The sequence below is a fragment of the Protomyctophum bolini genome (assembly GCF_963924005.1).
Source record: "Protomyctophum bolini genome assembly, chromosome: 11".
In the NCBI taxonomy this organism is placed as follows: Eukaryota; Metazoa; Chordata; class Actinopteri; order Myctophiformes; family Myctophidae; genus Protomyctophum; species Protomyctophum bolini.
The window spans coordinates 21,789,957-21,805,176 of NC_137872.1; the positions used below are offsets into that span (position 1 = coordinate 21,789,957).

At 45.5% G+C, this 15,220-nt stretch overlaps 1 protein-coding gene across 1 annotated transcript in view; it reads right to left on the bottom strand.

Annotated features, from left to right (window-relative positions):
* Nucleotides 1-1,211: 1,211 nt before the first annotated feature.
* The window catches only part of ppl (periplakin), a 36,470-nt gene continuing 22,461 nt past the window's right edge, over nt 1,212-15,220 (bottom strand). The window contains exons 13-24 of the mRNA XM_080776574.1: nt 12,729-12,832; nt 11,597-11,754; nt 11,040-11,218; nt 10,637-10,775; nt 9,854-10,047; nt 8,938-9,088; nt 8,401-8,484; nt 7,841-7,957; nt 5,936-6,028; nt 3,355-5,550; nt 2,556-2,825; nt 1,212-2,141 (exon numbers count right to left, since the gene is read on the bottom strand). Coding sequence (XP_080632700.1) covers nt 1,935-2,141; nt 2,556-2,825; nt 3,355-5,550; nt 5,936-6,028; nt 7,841-7,957; nt 8,401-8,484; nt 8,938-9,088; nt 9,854-10,047; nt 10,637-10,775; nt 11,040-11,218; nt 11,597-11,754; nt 12,729-12,832 — 3,892 coding nt within the window. The 3' untranslated portion in view covers nt 1,212-1,934. The remainder of the gene's footprint in view (nt 2,142-2,555; nt 2,826-3,354; nt 5,551-5,935; nt 6,029-7,840; nt 7,958-8,400; nt 8,485-8,937; nt 9,089-9,853; nt 10,048-10,636; nt 10,776-11,039; nt 11,219-11,596; nt 11,755-12,728; nt 12,833-15,220) is intronic.

The window sequence follows — 15,220 nt, forward strand, 5'->3', positions numbered from 1 at the left end:
CTACACGCGAGAGGGAGGGAGGGAGGGAGGACGGAGGAGCGGTCCAAAGTGAAGACAAGATATGTGTGTACAACAAACAGACATTAATTATACGCAAAAAATGAAAGCACTAACCTATAGTGGAATACATATAAATCAATAAGCACAAATAAGCTTATAAGTTTTTAATTTAGATGGTACATTTATAAAATTATATCTTACAAAGATATTTATTGCCTAGACCTAGACCAGTGGTCCCCAAATTATTTTGAGGGTTCTCCCGATGATTAGCTTAATGTGCAACATTGTTTTCTCACTCAACATTAAACAAACCAGCAAGTAGTCTAAGACAGTCTAAGCCCATTCATTATTCTGACCCCTCCTAACCCCTAAAGTTTAGAATTGTCAATTGAGATGGTAAATTATATTCATTGCCCAGAGTCCTATACTATACTATACTATACTATATAGGCCCAGAGAGAGAATCAAGAGAGCGCTCAGAGTCAGAGCGCAACTGGGAGAAAATAACGGAAAATGCCTATATTCCCACTATAGGCTGAGGAAGAAATGCCACTTGACAGTTTTCAAATCAGCCTCATGGTGGCGCTACAACAGGCCAAGTTGCGTCTCTCACACACACACACACACACACACACACACACACACACACACACGCACACGCACACGCACACACACACACACACACACACACACGCACACGCACACGCACACAAACAAACATGTTTAAATTACTCCTAAACATTTTGCCAAACAACACACACTCTCCTCCTCCTGGTTCTAGACCTGTGCCCTTAAGGACACTTTGTCTAGTTAATTTCTGCATCTCTTATAGGCCCATTTAACCATTTAGATGGCAAAAATGGCAGATCTGCAAGTTCAGTGTCTTGAATGAGATGTGCTGTGAGTTTGCGTATCTGCTATTTTCCAGCATAGGACCGTTGCACAGTGAAGTATAAACAAGCTGCATAGGGATATACAGTATACTCCAGATACTCTCCAACATTGTCGTATTCGTACTACAAGCTCACATTCGTGAGGAGTCTTCTATTATTATTTGTTAATAAATCGGCGGCGGCCCAACTGTGCTAATTATTATTAGTTTAATTTAATCAAAAATAAGACGGCTTGTCGGCTTCATAAAACAACAATTCTGAATGTTCCGTCAGGTAAACATCATGTCTTTCAAACAAAGCAATCACAAAAATACTATGGAAGTTCCAAAGATTTATTTATTTACGTATGAAGAATGTGTATCTGAGAAAAAAAACATGACAAAAACTGTTAAGCAATCCTTGTGTTTCAAAGCAAAGTCAACTCAGAGATGAGATGTTACTGTTAGATACACAAGACTATTTCTGACACTTAAAATGTCGGCTGTCCGTAACACAATTTCCATCAACCCACATTTCTTACAAGTAGTACCAACATTAAAAGTATTTATGCAATATGAAAACAAAAACAGTGCAATTATTACTTCAAAGAGAGGCAAAATAATAATAACGTTAATTCAACATGAGCTGAAAGCCAGAGTGAAAGTAACACACAGAATACATTATATTGACCAGATCGTTGCTGTCGGGCGGGAAACCCCGTATTTCCATATTTCAACTTTGTATTGTTTGTAAATTAATGCTGTAGTTTGTCATACTTGAAGGAAAAAGGCAGATCTACAAGTAGGTCCGCCATTTTTAAATGTGGTTACGTGTCTGTGAGTTTTATAAATATTGATCAAATGAAAAGTATATATAACAATATCTTGTGACTAAATAATAACTACATTTGGATCCATTGGAGACAGCTTCTGTTTTTCTTCCATTTCCCTGAAAAGTACCCCTTTCGGACGCACAAGGTTTCCGTCCAACAGCGACCATTATTTAAAACCCATAGGATAGAAAACAAAAAATAGATATGCTTTTTCTTCAGGTTTCTCGCGTTCACTTGGTCTTGCCCGACACCATAATACCAAACTCCTGGATGGTAATCTCTTTGTTTAGGTACTGCTGGAGCTGCGCTTTGGTGATGTGGCCGACGCGCAGCGCGTCCTCGATGGAGAACTTCTTCCCCGACTTCCTGTCGTGAAGCACCGACGACTCGCTACTCGGACCCTTGACCGATATCTCCTCCCAGTCGCATTCCTGGCCCTGCAAAGGTTGTCACAAAGAATAAATCGTCAAAGGGGTGTAAAATAATCAAATAATGATCAATCAATATTTTGTTTGATCAAGTTTAAAGACATGGCAAATAAATTCAAATATAGGATATGTCTGAAAATGTATGAAATAATTGTGATTATCTCAAATAATTGTGATTAACCCATTAAGACCTGAGGTCGATTCAACAAATGCCTTAAAAACTGTCAGGTAGAAACCTGTCCAAAACTGTAACTTTTCAGGATTCAAATTCAAAAGAATAAAAAGTAGCAGATCAATATGCTCTTGTTGTACTTTTGGGCGTTAATATACTGAAAAACAAAGTTAAGAGGTTTGTGCCAGACTGCGACGATATACCTGTAGTTATCAGGTTAAGTAATAATGATTGTGACAGGCCTACAGTACCTGCAGGTTGACAAACATCTTCCAGTCAATGAGCCCCAGCTTGTAGGCCTCCTCCGGCCGCATCTCCTTGCCCGTGTCCGGGTCGATGACCACTATGGAGCGCCGCAGGTGGCTCTCACGCTGCTCGCGCTTGATCCGCACGGCCGACAGGCCCTTCTGGAGCTTCTCGATCTCCTCGTCCTTCTGGTGCGTGACACCCCGCAGCTCCGACAGCTCCCTCTGCAGGGAGTCCAGTCGCAGCTCCAGGTTCTTGCCGTTCTCCGTGGGCGCCTGTGGTATTATAGACATTTGTTTAGAATGCCGATCGGTTCAAAATAATTTAATTAATAATGTGATTGTATTTGGATAACATAGAGCACTGGTTCCAAAAAAGTGGGTCGGGAACCATTTGTGGGCCACGGACTACACAGTCCATTTTTGAAGAATTATTATACAGTTTAAAACAAATAAACAAACGAAAAGAATAACAATTAAGAAGTAATGAAAATAGCATGAAGCGACGCGTTATGTGGTTGTAGATCTGCTATTTTCACTAGTTTGGGTCCCGGGCAAACGTTTAATCTCTCTTTTGGGTCCATGATGGATGGAAGTATATTATGATTAAAGCTATATTGACAAATTTAGCTGGGAACCCCTTGGTACCTTCTCAAGGACCCCTGGGGGTCCCTGGACCCAAGCATTGAGAACCAATGACCTAGGCTATGCTGCTGCAAAACTGTTTTGATTGCTTGAATTTTCTTCAATAAATCGTCTACACTTCCAACCCTGTGTCTGAAATATTAATAGTCTCCTACGATACCTGCTCTGAGATGAGCCGCGTCTCCTTGCTGGTGATCTGGATCTCGGACTGGAGCTTCCGGATGTCGTTCTGCAGGCGCTGGTTCTCCTGCTGCAGGCGGCTGCTCTCATCGCGGATGTAGTCCAGCTCCTTGGACGACTTGGCGTTGGTGAAGTCCATGTCGGAGAACTTGGAGTTGAGGTTGGACAGCTCCTGGTCGAGCTCTCGCCGCCGATTCTTCTCCTCGTCTAGGGTCCTCCGCAGGTTGACAATCTCCATCTCGGCCTCGGGGTCCTTCTCCACCTGGACTTTCTCGGTGCGGACCACCCTCTCCTTCACGTCCATGTTCTCCAGGGTCTGCTGCTGCTGCAGCAGGGCGCTCAGCTCCTTCTCCAGAAGCGTGCGCTTGTGCCTCTCTTCATCCACCTGCAGCCGGAGGATGGAGTGCTCCTTCTCCTGCTGTGGGTCCTGCTGCATCACCACCTTCTGCTTGACCGTCACCTTCTCGCGGTTCTCCTTGTCGCGATGTTCCATCTCGTTGAGCCTCACCCGCAGCCTCTGGATCTCCAGCTCGGCGTCGCGCCTCGTCCGGCGCTCTCGCTCCACCTCCTCCAGCTGCTGGTCCAGCTCCGCCTTCTGCCGCTGCAGCTTGTAGAGCTCGTCCTTCAGGCTCTCCTTGTGCTTCTGCTCGTTGCTGATGTTCTGCGTGAAGGTCTCGCACTCGGCCTTCAGGAGGGGATCCTGTTCCGTCTTCACCACCTCCTGTTGCACGATCTTCTCCCTGACCTGGGACAGGTCCATCTTCTTCAGCCTGATCTTGTCCTCCTCCACAGAGCGCTCCCTCTCCAGGTCGAGCCGCTTCTTCTGCTCGTCCGCCAGTTTCTTCTTCAGCACCTCGATCTCCTCCTTGGTCTTGGGGTCTTCTCTGTACTGCAGCACCTCGTTGACCACCTCTTTGGTCTGGACCTGGGGCTTGGTGTCCTTCCACCGCTGGATCTCGTCTCTAAGCTGGCGGATCTCCATCTCGGACTTCTCGGTCTGGTGGGTCTTGTCGACGATTTCGTTGCGGAGCTTCTCCAGCTCTCTCTCGGTCTGCGGGTCCGTCTTGTACTTGACGACCTCTTTGATGATCTCTTTCACCTCCACCAGAGGGCCGCGGTTCTTCAGCATGGTCTGCTCGTCCTGTATAGACTTGATCTGGAGCTCGGCATCCTTGTAGCGACTCTGCTGCTCCACCAAGTCCAGCCGGAGCTTGGCCACTTGGTTCTCGGCCTCGGGGTCTGGACGGACGATCTCCCGAACCTTCTCCTGAACTATGATCTTGGACTTCTCCTCCTCCAGGCTGGAGATCTTCCTCTGGAGGTCGGTCTTCTCCCTCTGGGACGACCGGCGCTTGGACTTCTCGTCCTCGTGCTGCCGCCTCAGATTCTCCACCTCCCTCTCCAGGACCACGTCCTTCTCCACCTTGAGCACCTCCTTGATGGAGATCTTCTCCTCGGCCATGGCCTTCTCCTTCTCCAGCCTCCTGAGCTTCTCCTGGAGGAAGGTGAGCTCGTCCTCCAGTGACTTACGGCCATCCACGGCCTTCAGCTTCCTGTCGTTGAGCGACCGGTACTCGCTCTCCAGCTGGGGGTCGTTCTGCACCTTGATCACCTCCTCTTCGATGATCACCTCTTGCTCCCTGCTCTTCTCCTCGGCCAGGAGTGTCACCTGCTTCTGGATCTGAACCAGCTCGCCGTCTTTGACCGTTTTCTGCCTTCTCATCTCGTCCAGCTCCTCCCTGAGCTTGCGCACCTCCTCTTCCTGGCCGCGGTCCCGCTCGATGCGGAGGACCTCCTTGACGGTGTACTGCTGAGCGCCTTCCTTCAGCTCCGTCTCCAGGCCGCGTAGTTTCAGCTGCAAGGCCTCCATGTCGTTCTCCAGGACGCGCGTGGCCCGCCGCTCCTCCGACAGCTTCTGCTGCACCTTGTGGAGGTCCTCGTCTAGCTGGGGGTCTGGGACCTTCTTGATGAGCTCCTTCTTGACGATGGTGTCCTGCGGCTTCTGGCCCTCTAGCACGTAGATGTCCGTCTGGATGTTCTCGATCTCTTTCTCCAGCTGCTCTCTCCTCTGAACCTCATCCTCCAGCTGTTTCTTCATCCTCCAGGACTCTTGGCCCGGAGCGGCCGATTGAACAGACTGGACGTTGGTACTCTGGATCATGTGGATCTCTGGTTGCTATTGAGAGTGGAACAGATACGAGTTGATTATATTTCAGTCCTTTTGGCTCAGCAGTATTCAAGTATTTTCATGCCAAGGATCCCCAAATATATAAGGCTGTGCCTTTTGTGCCAAGGAGTCAGTGACCCTCAAAAGAGATTTGTGTTCTTAAAAGAAAATCCAAATTATTCAAAATGTTCCCGATTCGATTTTTCTAACATTTAAAGAAATTACTGATCCACAGACTCACAGATCAGTTATTTCTAAAACAGGGTAAATGTGTTACACTAACTTTGCTTGGGACCCCCTGGAACCCCCCCCCCCCCCCCCCCCTGAAGGACACCACTTTGAGAACCACTGTTTTTGTGGTTTAATGTGTTGACAAGAAGTGAGAATGTTTCACCTGGTTGAGAAGACCTTGTGTAAACTCCAGATTTCTCAGTCGTTGGTTGTTGACAGCATTCACCTCGGTGAACTTAGCCTCGATGGCTGCTTCCTGGAAGTAAACAAAAAATAAACATGTCAATGGATCAAAATGAATATTGTTATTATAATGTATTATGGCTTTATGAGCAAGTGGGCCCACAAATAATATTGTTACCAACGTTTCGAAAAACAAGTTGCCTTCTTCAGGGTATACCTGAAGAAGGCAAAAATCCCATTGCTGGCAGTGACGGAGGTTGCATAGCAACAGGGGCATGACTACAGGCTGGTTTGCATTGCAGTCGCTTCATAGTGATATAAAGTGGGTCATTTACGGGATTTCGAGTAATCGGCAGACAATGGTAATACTTTGAATTACGGGATTTCCAGTAAACAGCAGTCAAGGAATTTAGTGTTTAATGTGACATTACATAGACATGGTTGTAGTTCTCACCTCTACTTTAAAGCGGGACTGACACGCCCCTCGGGAAGCTATTAAGGCTATTAACGCTAGCATCTAGATTGTGACGTACGTAAGTGCCAGCTCAATTTGACCAATGAAATTGATCTTGTATCTGGTCTAAATGTCAGAGCGGCTCTGGGCTCTGCGAGTTAGCGTTCCTGGTGGCTATCAACTCATGCTAGTGGTTTTGAGGTCACTTTTAGCTTCATAGCTGGGTAAAAGTTTGGTGGAATTATTATTATTTTTTTTTCAAAATCCTCGCCAGAATGACACCGAGTTGACGTCTAAGTTTTAGGGAAAACTGTTGCATAATCGCAATTCCGCGCGACGGGTTCCATCGTACCCATCTTGTCTATCTGTCTCCCCCCCGCTGACACGCCCTCAGCCGGCTAAGTGCTGAACAGGGCTCACGGAGCCCTGGAGCTTCACGTAACGTTACCACTGCCTGTGACTACTCTAGCAAAACTGCGCTGGCCTAACCTGAGTCCACCTCTCTCTCTCTCACTCTCTCTCTCTCTCTCTCTCTCTCTCTCTCTCTCTCTCTCTCTCTCTCTCTCTCTCTCTCTCTCTCTCTCTCGATATAGGGGCGGTCTCTCTCTCTCGCACACACGGGGGACTTCGCAGCCGGTGTGTGGTGGGCTTCAGACGGACTAGTCACGCGAAATTGCGATTATGCAACAGCTCAGTTCAGTTCAGTGCAACAACTCAATGTCATTGTAAGGAAGATTTCCGAGCAATAAAATATTTTTTTTTATTACACTTTCACCTAGTATGACGCAAAAGGTTACCTCAAAACCACTAGCCTTTAGTGCGCTAGCCACTCAGCTCGGCTAGATGCTAGGTCACGTCAGAGCCTGAGATATAGTCACGTGTCGTTTGAAACTGTTTTCATTCAGACCACGTGATGTACCTTATCAGCAATGTTAATCTCGGGCTGTGACACTCCCCCTTTAAGTGTTTAATGTATGGTTCTCTATGGTTCTCACCTCTCCTTTAAGAGTTTAATGTATGGTTCTCTATGGTTCTCAGCTCTCCTTTATGTGTATGGTTCTCGATGTTTCTCAGCTCTCTTTTAAGTGTTTAATGTATGGTTCTCTATGGTTCTCACCTCTGCTTTAAGTGTTTAATGTATGGTTCTCTATGGTTCTCACCTCTCCTTTAAGTGTTTAATGTATGGTTCTCTATGGTTCTCAGCTCTCCTTTAAGTGTTTAATGTATGGTTCTCACCTCTCCTTTAAGAGTTTAATGTATGGTTCTCTATGGTTCTCAGCTCTCCTTTATGTGTATGGTTCTCTATGTTTCTCAGCTCTCTTTTAAGTGTTTAATGTATGGTTCTCACCTCTCCTTTAAGTGTTTAATGTATGGTTCTCACCTCTCCTTTAAGTGTTTAATGTATGGTTCTCTATGGTTCTCAGTTCTCACCTCTCCCCGGACCTGCAGTGCAGGTGACTCCATCCTGCTCCTCTTGTAGGTCTGAGGGACCAGTCCATCCTCCAGGTCCAGGATGGACTTGAACTTCTCTGTTTCATTCTCGTAATTCTACAAACAAATGAAAATGAAAATAATCAACAAATGGGGAAGCTGCATTATTGAGAACTGAATCAAACTAATCAGATTGGATATAATTGTTACCGTTGCAGTCGGGCGGAAACCTAATTGTATCTCCATATTTCAACCTTCTATGTATTTTTTGTTTTGGTAAATGAATGGCCTACTTTGTTGCACAAAAGTTTAATCTACAAGCAAACATTCAACATTCAACATGTTTCTGCCATTTTGCTGTTTGTTGTGAGCCTGTAGAATAGATCTTCTATTTTTGAAGTGAAAGTACTAAAGTGTGTGTGAACTGTGAACCAATGGAAAGTATTAGCAAGAGCTTAAATAATAACTACATTGGATCCATTGGAACACAGGTTGTTATTTTACATTTCCTGAAAAGTAACTGTTTTGAACATGTTTCCAGCGGACAGTGAACAGCTTACCTTGACAGCTTGCTGGTAAACCTGAGCATGCTTGGAGACATTGTTCAAGTCTGACTCTTTCCTGGTGATGTCTGACAGCAGGTTCTATGAGAAACAGAGCAGGCGTGTTATCTACGTTAGTGGTTCTGAAACGTTTTGGGGTCAAGGCACCCCTATAGATCTGTTTGTCATCGACGGGCACGTCAGCACCCCTAACTTACACTGCTACTTTTCACTTTGATATATTTATGACATATTTTACTAGTTCAAAGATGAGAGAAAAGTTTGTGTTCTTGACGAACTGACTAGAAAAAGATTTTCCAGTCAGATTCGTAAGCCAAACAAAAGACAAAAAAGGAATATCCATAGGAAGAAAAAAACAAACATATCTGTATATGTTTCGGTTATAAAAAGCATTCTTGGTCTGCCATGACAGAGAACTGAGAACTTGTTATTGTTATTATAAGATGATGATAGTGAGTGACCACAACCTTCAAACAAACAATTGAAAGCATACGTTCAGGGAGTACATGAATGCCTACATAATGTGTTACTCACCCTCTGGTTTTTCAGCTTGGTCTCCACCTGCCTCACGTCGTCCGTCTCAGTGGGTTCATAGTTGGGCATACGGGACAGCCAGCTGTTCAGGTTGTCATACTCGTTGCGATAGTTCTTATATCCCATCTTAGCTCTCTGCAAGCTCTGAGACCTGATACACACACAGTACATGATGTGGGGTCAGTTTATTTGCACAATCTTGTGTAATAAAATGAAATAAAATAATATGTTCATAGGACAATTTCTGAAAACAGTGAGCGGAACATTTAAATGTTTGAGGTGAAAAGTGAACAAAAAAATATCCACTAGGTGGCACAACTCCTATTTGAATTTCCTTAATTATTCCTTAGTTTCTAGTTTATTTTGTTAGCTTTATAATAATAATTTCTTCTTCTGTTTTCTACATGAATATAACCACGTTATAATTGCAGTTAAATGCTGCAATTTGTAAAAATGGCAAAATATGACTCCTAACGTTGTTGAAGTGGGACTCATAAAATGTCCCTGGGACTCATCTAAAAGACCATCCCTGCATCCCGGGACTCATTACATTGAAAACCTATTTACTGTACATCATCTGCAAATGCTTTGTGCCAGGGGCTTGCAGAAGTCCCCAGAAATTACTCAATTGTTTTCCAAAATGTCCAAAGATAGCAGATATACAAGCTACAAGCTTGTACATCTGCTATTTTCGTAACATTTTGGATGGGAAGAAAATAGAACCGGAGGGGAAATGTTTTTAACAACTGTTCCTAAATCCACAAGTCATGCAGATGTTACGTTTGTGAACGAATTGTGGCCCAATTCGGCCAAATTAAATCACAATGTTACATTAGTGATGCCCACTGTTGCAATTTAAATAGGAAAGGGTAATAGTAGTTAAGGGACAAACATGTATGGTAAAGTAAATCATCACCTGGTGTCGAGCTGTCTGCTGACGTTGTCAAAGCGCTTGCTGAGCTTGTTGACTTCGGCTTCCTGCCTCTCGATGTCAGGACAGTGCTCCTGCAGGTTGGCGGCCATGTTGCTGCAGCTGCTTTTAGCTGCACGCAGATGCTGCTCCGTCTCGTTTATGGCTGACCTCTGGGCTCTCAGGTCCGAAGACATGTCCTTTCAGAGCAGGAAGAAAACTCAGTTTAAAGATATGGTAAGTGTTTGTTTTTTGTTACACTTAAGTAGTTCTATATTGTGATAGTATTCATTGCTATAGAGTGTTGGTCGCCAAATTCGTCCAAACAGGAGAGAGAACCCATGTATCAGCTTCAATTGTATAGTATACAGTTCCAATTTTGCCTGCTCATTATCTTTTACTTAATTTGCTGTATCCTGTATGATACAGGACAGGTTGAAAACTGCTGCTCTATTATAGCCATCATTGCTATCAGAATAGAGCTTTAACTTCATTTATTCACCTATTTAACAAAAACATGGCTGACCTCTAGGCTCTCAAATGTCCTGAGCATGTCAGAGCAGGAAGAAAGAAAAGAAGATTGTGGTTCAAATAATAATAATACGGTAGATACTGTAGAAGAGACGAGACGAGAAGATGTGAGCTGCATGATTACCCGTTAACTCATGGTGTAATCTAAAATATCACTTACACTAAATATCATGCATGTGAGTGCATTATGTTCTTCAAGGGTGAATATTAATAAGACAAAGTGTATGTGATTGTATGTGTTTTTGTTGCATTGCTTACTGCCAGTTCCCTCTGGGTTTTCTCCAGTGCGCTTATCTCTGCTGGAGCAACCTCCTCTCTGGCCAGTTTGTTCTCATAGGAGGACACCAACGTCTTCCCATTCTGGAGGGAGTTCTCCAGGCGGTTGGAATTCTTCAGCCTAAAACACAAAAAGCATATTCGTTTAGCATACAGTTTCAATGAAATGTGCACTTGCCGTAGCACTTGCCCTAGCAATTACAGTGGAGTAAAAAGTACAATATTTGCCTCTGAAATCGTGAAATGCAGCGGAGTAGAAGTAAAAGTATTGAAAATTGGAAATACTCCGGTGAAGTAAAAGTACCAACAAAATCGTACTTGAGCACAGCACTTGAGTAAATGTACATTCCACCACTGCCGACAGCAACTCTAGCGGGTCTCTTACTTGTCCTCGGCACATTTGAGAAGCAGTTGGAGTTTGTTGTATTTGTTGTTGGCGTCGTCCACCTTGGCATAGAGCTGAGCCCCACTGGTGCATTTAGGGTTGGAGGTCAGGAAGCTCTGAGCTTCCTGCACCTTGGAGCTCTTCTCTGGCTCCAGCTTGTTCACAGCAGCAGCGATGTCCTGTTAATCCAAATGATCCATTTAGTCATTCATACAAAACAATAGATAATCGCTAATTTGATTTTAAAAAATTATAAAAAATAGATCCCTATTTTGGGCATGTCAGTACAATCTGTACTTTGCAATTTATCCAGAGCGACTTCCAATTACCAAGTTAAACACCTACATCAAATTCAGAGAGACAGCGTAGTGCCTCAGGAAACTCCCAAGAACGTTTAGAATCAGTCGAAACACTATCAAAATAATAATCTGTACATTGAAACTATAGAAAATCTAAATAGCATTCTAGGTGAAAAAAAAGGTAAATAGTGAAAATAGCAGATCTATATAATAAGCATTAATGAATTTAGGAGAGTGTGATGTTCACTGCATGCATACCTTAATGTCCTGCAGGCGGTCGCTGCTGTCCTGCAGAGGCCGGGTGTTCTCCAGGGGAGGGCGGACGCGCGCGTACACGCTCTTCTCCTGCTTGTCCAGGTCACTGACCACCTTGTCCAGACCGGCCATCAACTGGCGACACTGCTGCTCCTGCTTGTCTGGAGGCCGGGAGGAGGTCACACAGCACTTATATTACAACTTTAAACGAATAGGAGGTCACATCAGCACTTCCATTACAGCTTTAGACGAAGAGGAGTTTTGGTTCCGATGCCCATCCTGATTTTGGAGCGTTCTGCAATCTATTCTACACCACCAATTGCAAATGTGCAACATTTTCGGATCAATTTGAAAGAGTTTATTTGATTAGAGTTTCTATTTGAGAAAATAAGCATTCTTTTTTTATTTCACTTTAGCCCCATTTAGAAATGTACTGGGAGCTGTAGATTGGCCTAAAATAGGGACACCAGCTTGAAAATGGTTAATGAACTCATAGTCAAAAAACACTTTAGCAATAAGCATGAAATAACTGAATTTCAGATGAAATGCAAACGCTCCCCTGGGACCTAAATGACGGCCCTGCATATAATGCAGGACAGGGGAACAGTGGGTATACCTGTGTTTGAAATGTATTTTACTTTAATTAGTGTGTTTGCCCTAACAGGGTGACCAGACTATAGTAATTGCTTTTTTCTTTAGGGGCGCTAGCCCCTCCTATGCCCAGCTTTCTGGGTTTGTGTGAACACAAACATTGCCTTGTGATTGGCTGATCCCCTGGGACCCTTGACAGCCCTGTATATAATGCAGGACAGGGGGACAGTGGGTGTAATACAGGACAGTGGGTGTAATACAGGACAGTGGGCACTGGGTAGTACAGGACAGGGGGACAGTGGGTGTAATACAGGACAGTGGGTGTAATACAGGACAGTGGGCACTGGGTAGTACAGGACAGGGGGACAGTGGGTGTAATACAGGACAGTGGGTGTAATACAGGACAGTGGGCACTGGGTAGTACAGGACAGGGGGACAGTGGGTGTAATACAGGACAGTGGGTGTAATACAGGACAGTGGGCACTGGGTAGTACAGGACAGGGGGACAGTGGGTAGTACAGGACAGGGGGACAGTGGGTAGTACCTGTGCCTGCTCCACTCTGTTTCTTCAGCTCAGCCAGGCGGCTCTGCAGGTTGCCCTTACTGGTCGTCATCTTCAGCTTGATGCCTTTCTGCTGGTTGGCCAGACTGCAGGCACACAGTGTGATGATGTCAACAATAGAACAATAATTGCTTACTGTCGGGTTGAAACCTTGTATGTCCAAAACTGTTTTTCTGGGGACGCTAGCCGCTCCAATGCATGGCTTTTGAAATTACGTCATATACCAGCCAAGTCTATGAACTTTTTAATGTTTGTTTACTAGGGCAGCAGTTAAGCATTGCCGACGTGAGACGTCCATGATGTGGCCAATATAAAGTGGGCGCCCCTCACTTCACAAAGGTGTGGTTTTAAACAATAATATAATAAGAGTGAAAATAGACAATCTACAAGTTTATAGATCGGCTATTTTCACTGCTTTATTTAGACACTGGTATGATGAAGTAAGGCATTCATATAAAATACATAAAAAGGTGAAATAATGGAGGTACGAGGTTTCTCTGAAATGACTATATGTAACAACACTAAACACTAAATAAATTAACCACTTAAGCCATTCAATCTGGGAAAGCATGTGTCATTACAAACAAACCTATTAGGATTCAGAAGTTGTTTTTAGAATTGGCCTCAGGTCTTAATGGGTCCACGGCAGTTACAAACATCTCCACTGCCACGCATCCTAACGCGTTGTGAGCTGTTTTTACACAAACAGTGTTTTTTTACTATTACTATGTATTTTAGTGTGGTTGCCCTAACAAGGTGACCAGACTATAGTAATTGCCAGAATCTTTGAGGGGCGCTAGCCCCTCCTATAGCCAGCGTTACAGGTTTGTGTAAACACGAACATTGGCTTGTGATTGGCTGATCACCCCGTATCGATGATTTGATTGGCTGAGAAAAGTTCATATTGAAAATAAAAGTGAGGGCAAAAAAGTGAAGATGGAAAAGTGAGTACGCAAATTGTGATTGGCCAATTTGCGTACTCCTTCACCCACGACGGAGTGCTGTATGCGTTTAGCGGCAAGACGTTTCAGAAGACCGCCAACGACCTGTGGCGTTTAGATCACCTTCTCCTGGAAGAGGGTCGAGCCCAGAGTAATCCGAAAAGGTTTGCCTATATATTAGTCTGCCCCCTGTGACGTGTGAAGTCATGTGTCAGACTCCTACAGTATATTGAGTAATAAATAATCAATACATAATATCGAGGCAACCAATTCTCCCTGAATTGCAACTTTCTAGTTCATTCAATGATGCGGTGGTGGTCGGATCGGGCTGACAGCTTGCCCAGTTATGGACTCATACAACGTCATAGAAACGTCATAATTGACTGCTACCAATATAAGTCCACACAATAGCACTCCATTATTTTAAAGAGAAAATACATTTATTTCAAGTTTTCTGTCAAGTTTTATATAAATGTTGGCCTGGGCTGCACACCTCAAAGGGGCGCCGAAGAAGTCAAACAACGCCGCGGTGACAGTAGGGGACAACGTGTTCTCTTTCGGAGGCTACGAAGTGGACAGCAACGGCATAAATCCCATTGACGTGCATGTCTTCAACACCGTGTCACTGCGCTGGACGAGGCTTGCCCCGGCGACGACTGAGGGAGGACAATTTCCCCCCGAGGTCCCCTCCATGCGCTACGCCCACACCGCTGTGCTGATAGACGGCGTCGTCTACGTTTGGGGAGGGCGCACCTCAACCATGCAGTTCTGCGACGCACTCTACGGGTTCGACGTCGTTGCACACCGATGGTTCAAGCCCGAGGTCTCGGGGACTGTTCCGGAGGGGAGGCAGAGCCACTCCGCCTGCGTCCTGGGGAGGGTCATGTACGTCTACGGAGGGTGGACCCTCGTTGGTGCACCCGCGTGCACTAACGACATCCACGCGCTGGACAGCGCCTCCATGGCCTGGTCTCTGATCAACACAAGTGGCACTCCAGGACCCGTCTGCCGGAGTCACTCATCAGCCACCGTCATCGGGACGAAGATGTTCGTGCTCGGGGGCCGAGGGATCTCGTTCAACGTCAGAGTTTTTGACACGGAGACCGGCCGCTGGCAGAGCACGCCTCCTTCCGCGCAGCCCTTTCCGGTGGTGGAGAGACGCTCGTGCCACGGCGCCTTCGCCCACGACGGAGTGCTGTATGCGTTTAGCGGCGAGACGTTTCAGCAGACTGTCAACGACCTGTGGAGCTTAGACCCTGACACCTTCTCCTGGAAGAGGGTCGAGCCCAAGGGCGAAGGACGGGGCTGGACGAACAACGTGTGCTGCTGTGTGGTGGGCGATCGTGTCGTCCTCTTCGGGGGATACAGAGGGCACGACGACCTCGACATCTTAGACCTGAGGCCCAATCTGAAGACGCTGTGTAAGATGGCGGTCATCCGGCATGGTCTGGAACGCTCAGAACTCCCACACGACGTCAGGTGGGAACTGACGGCAATGACAATGGCGACGGGGAAAAAGAGAGCAGGCAGCCA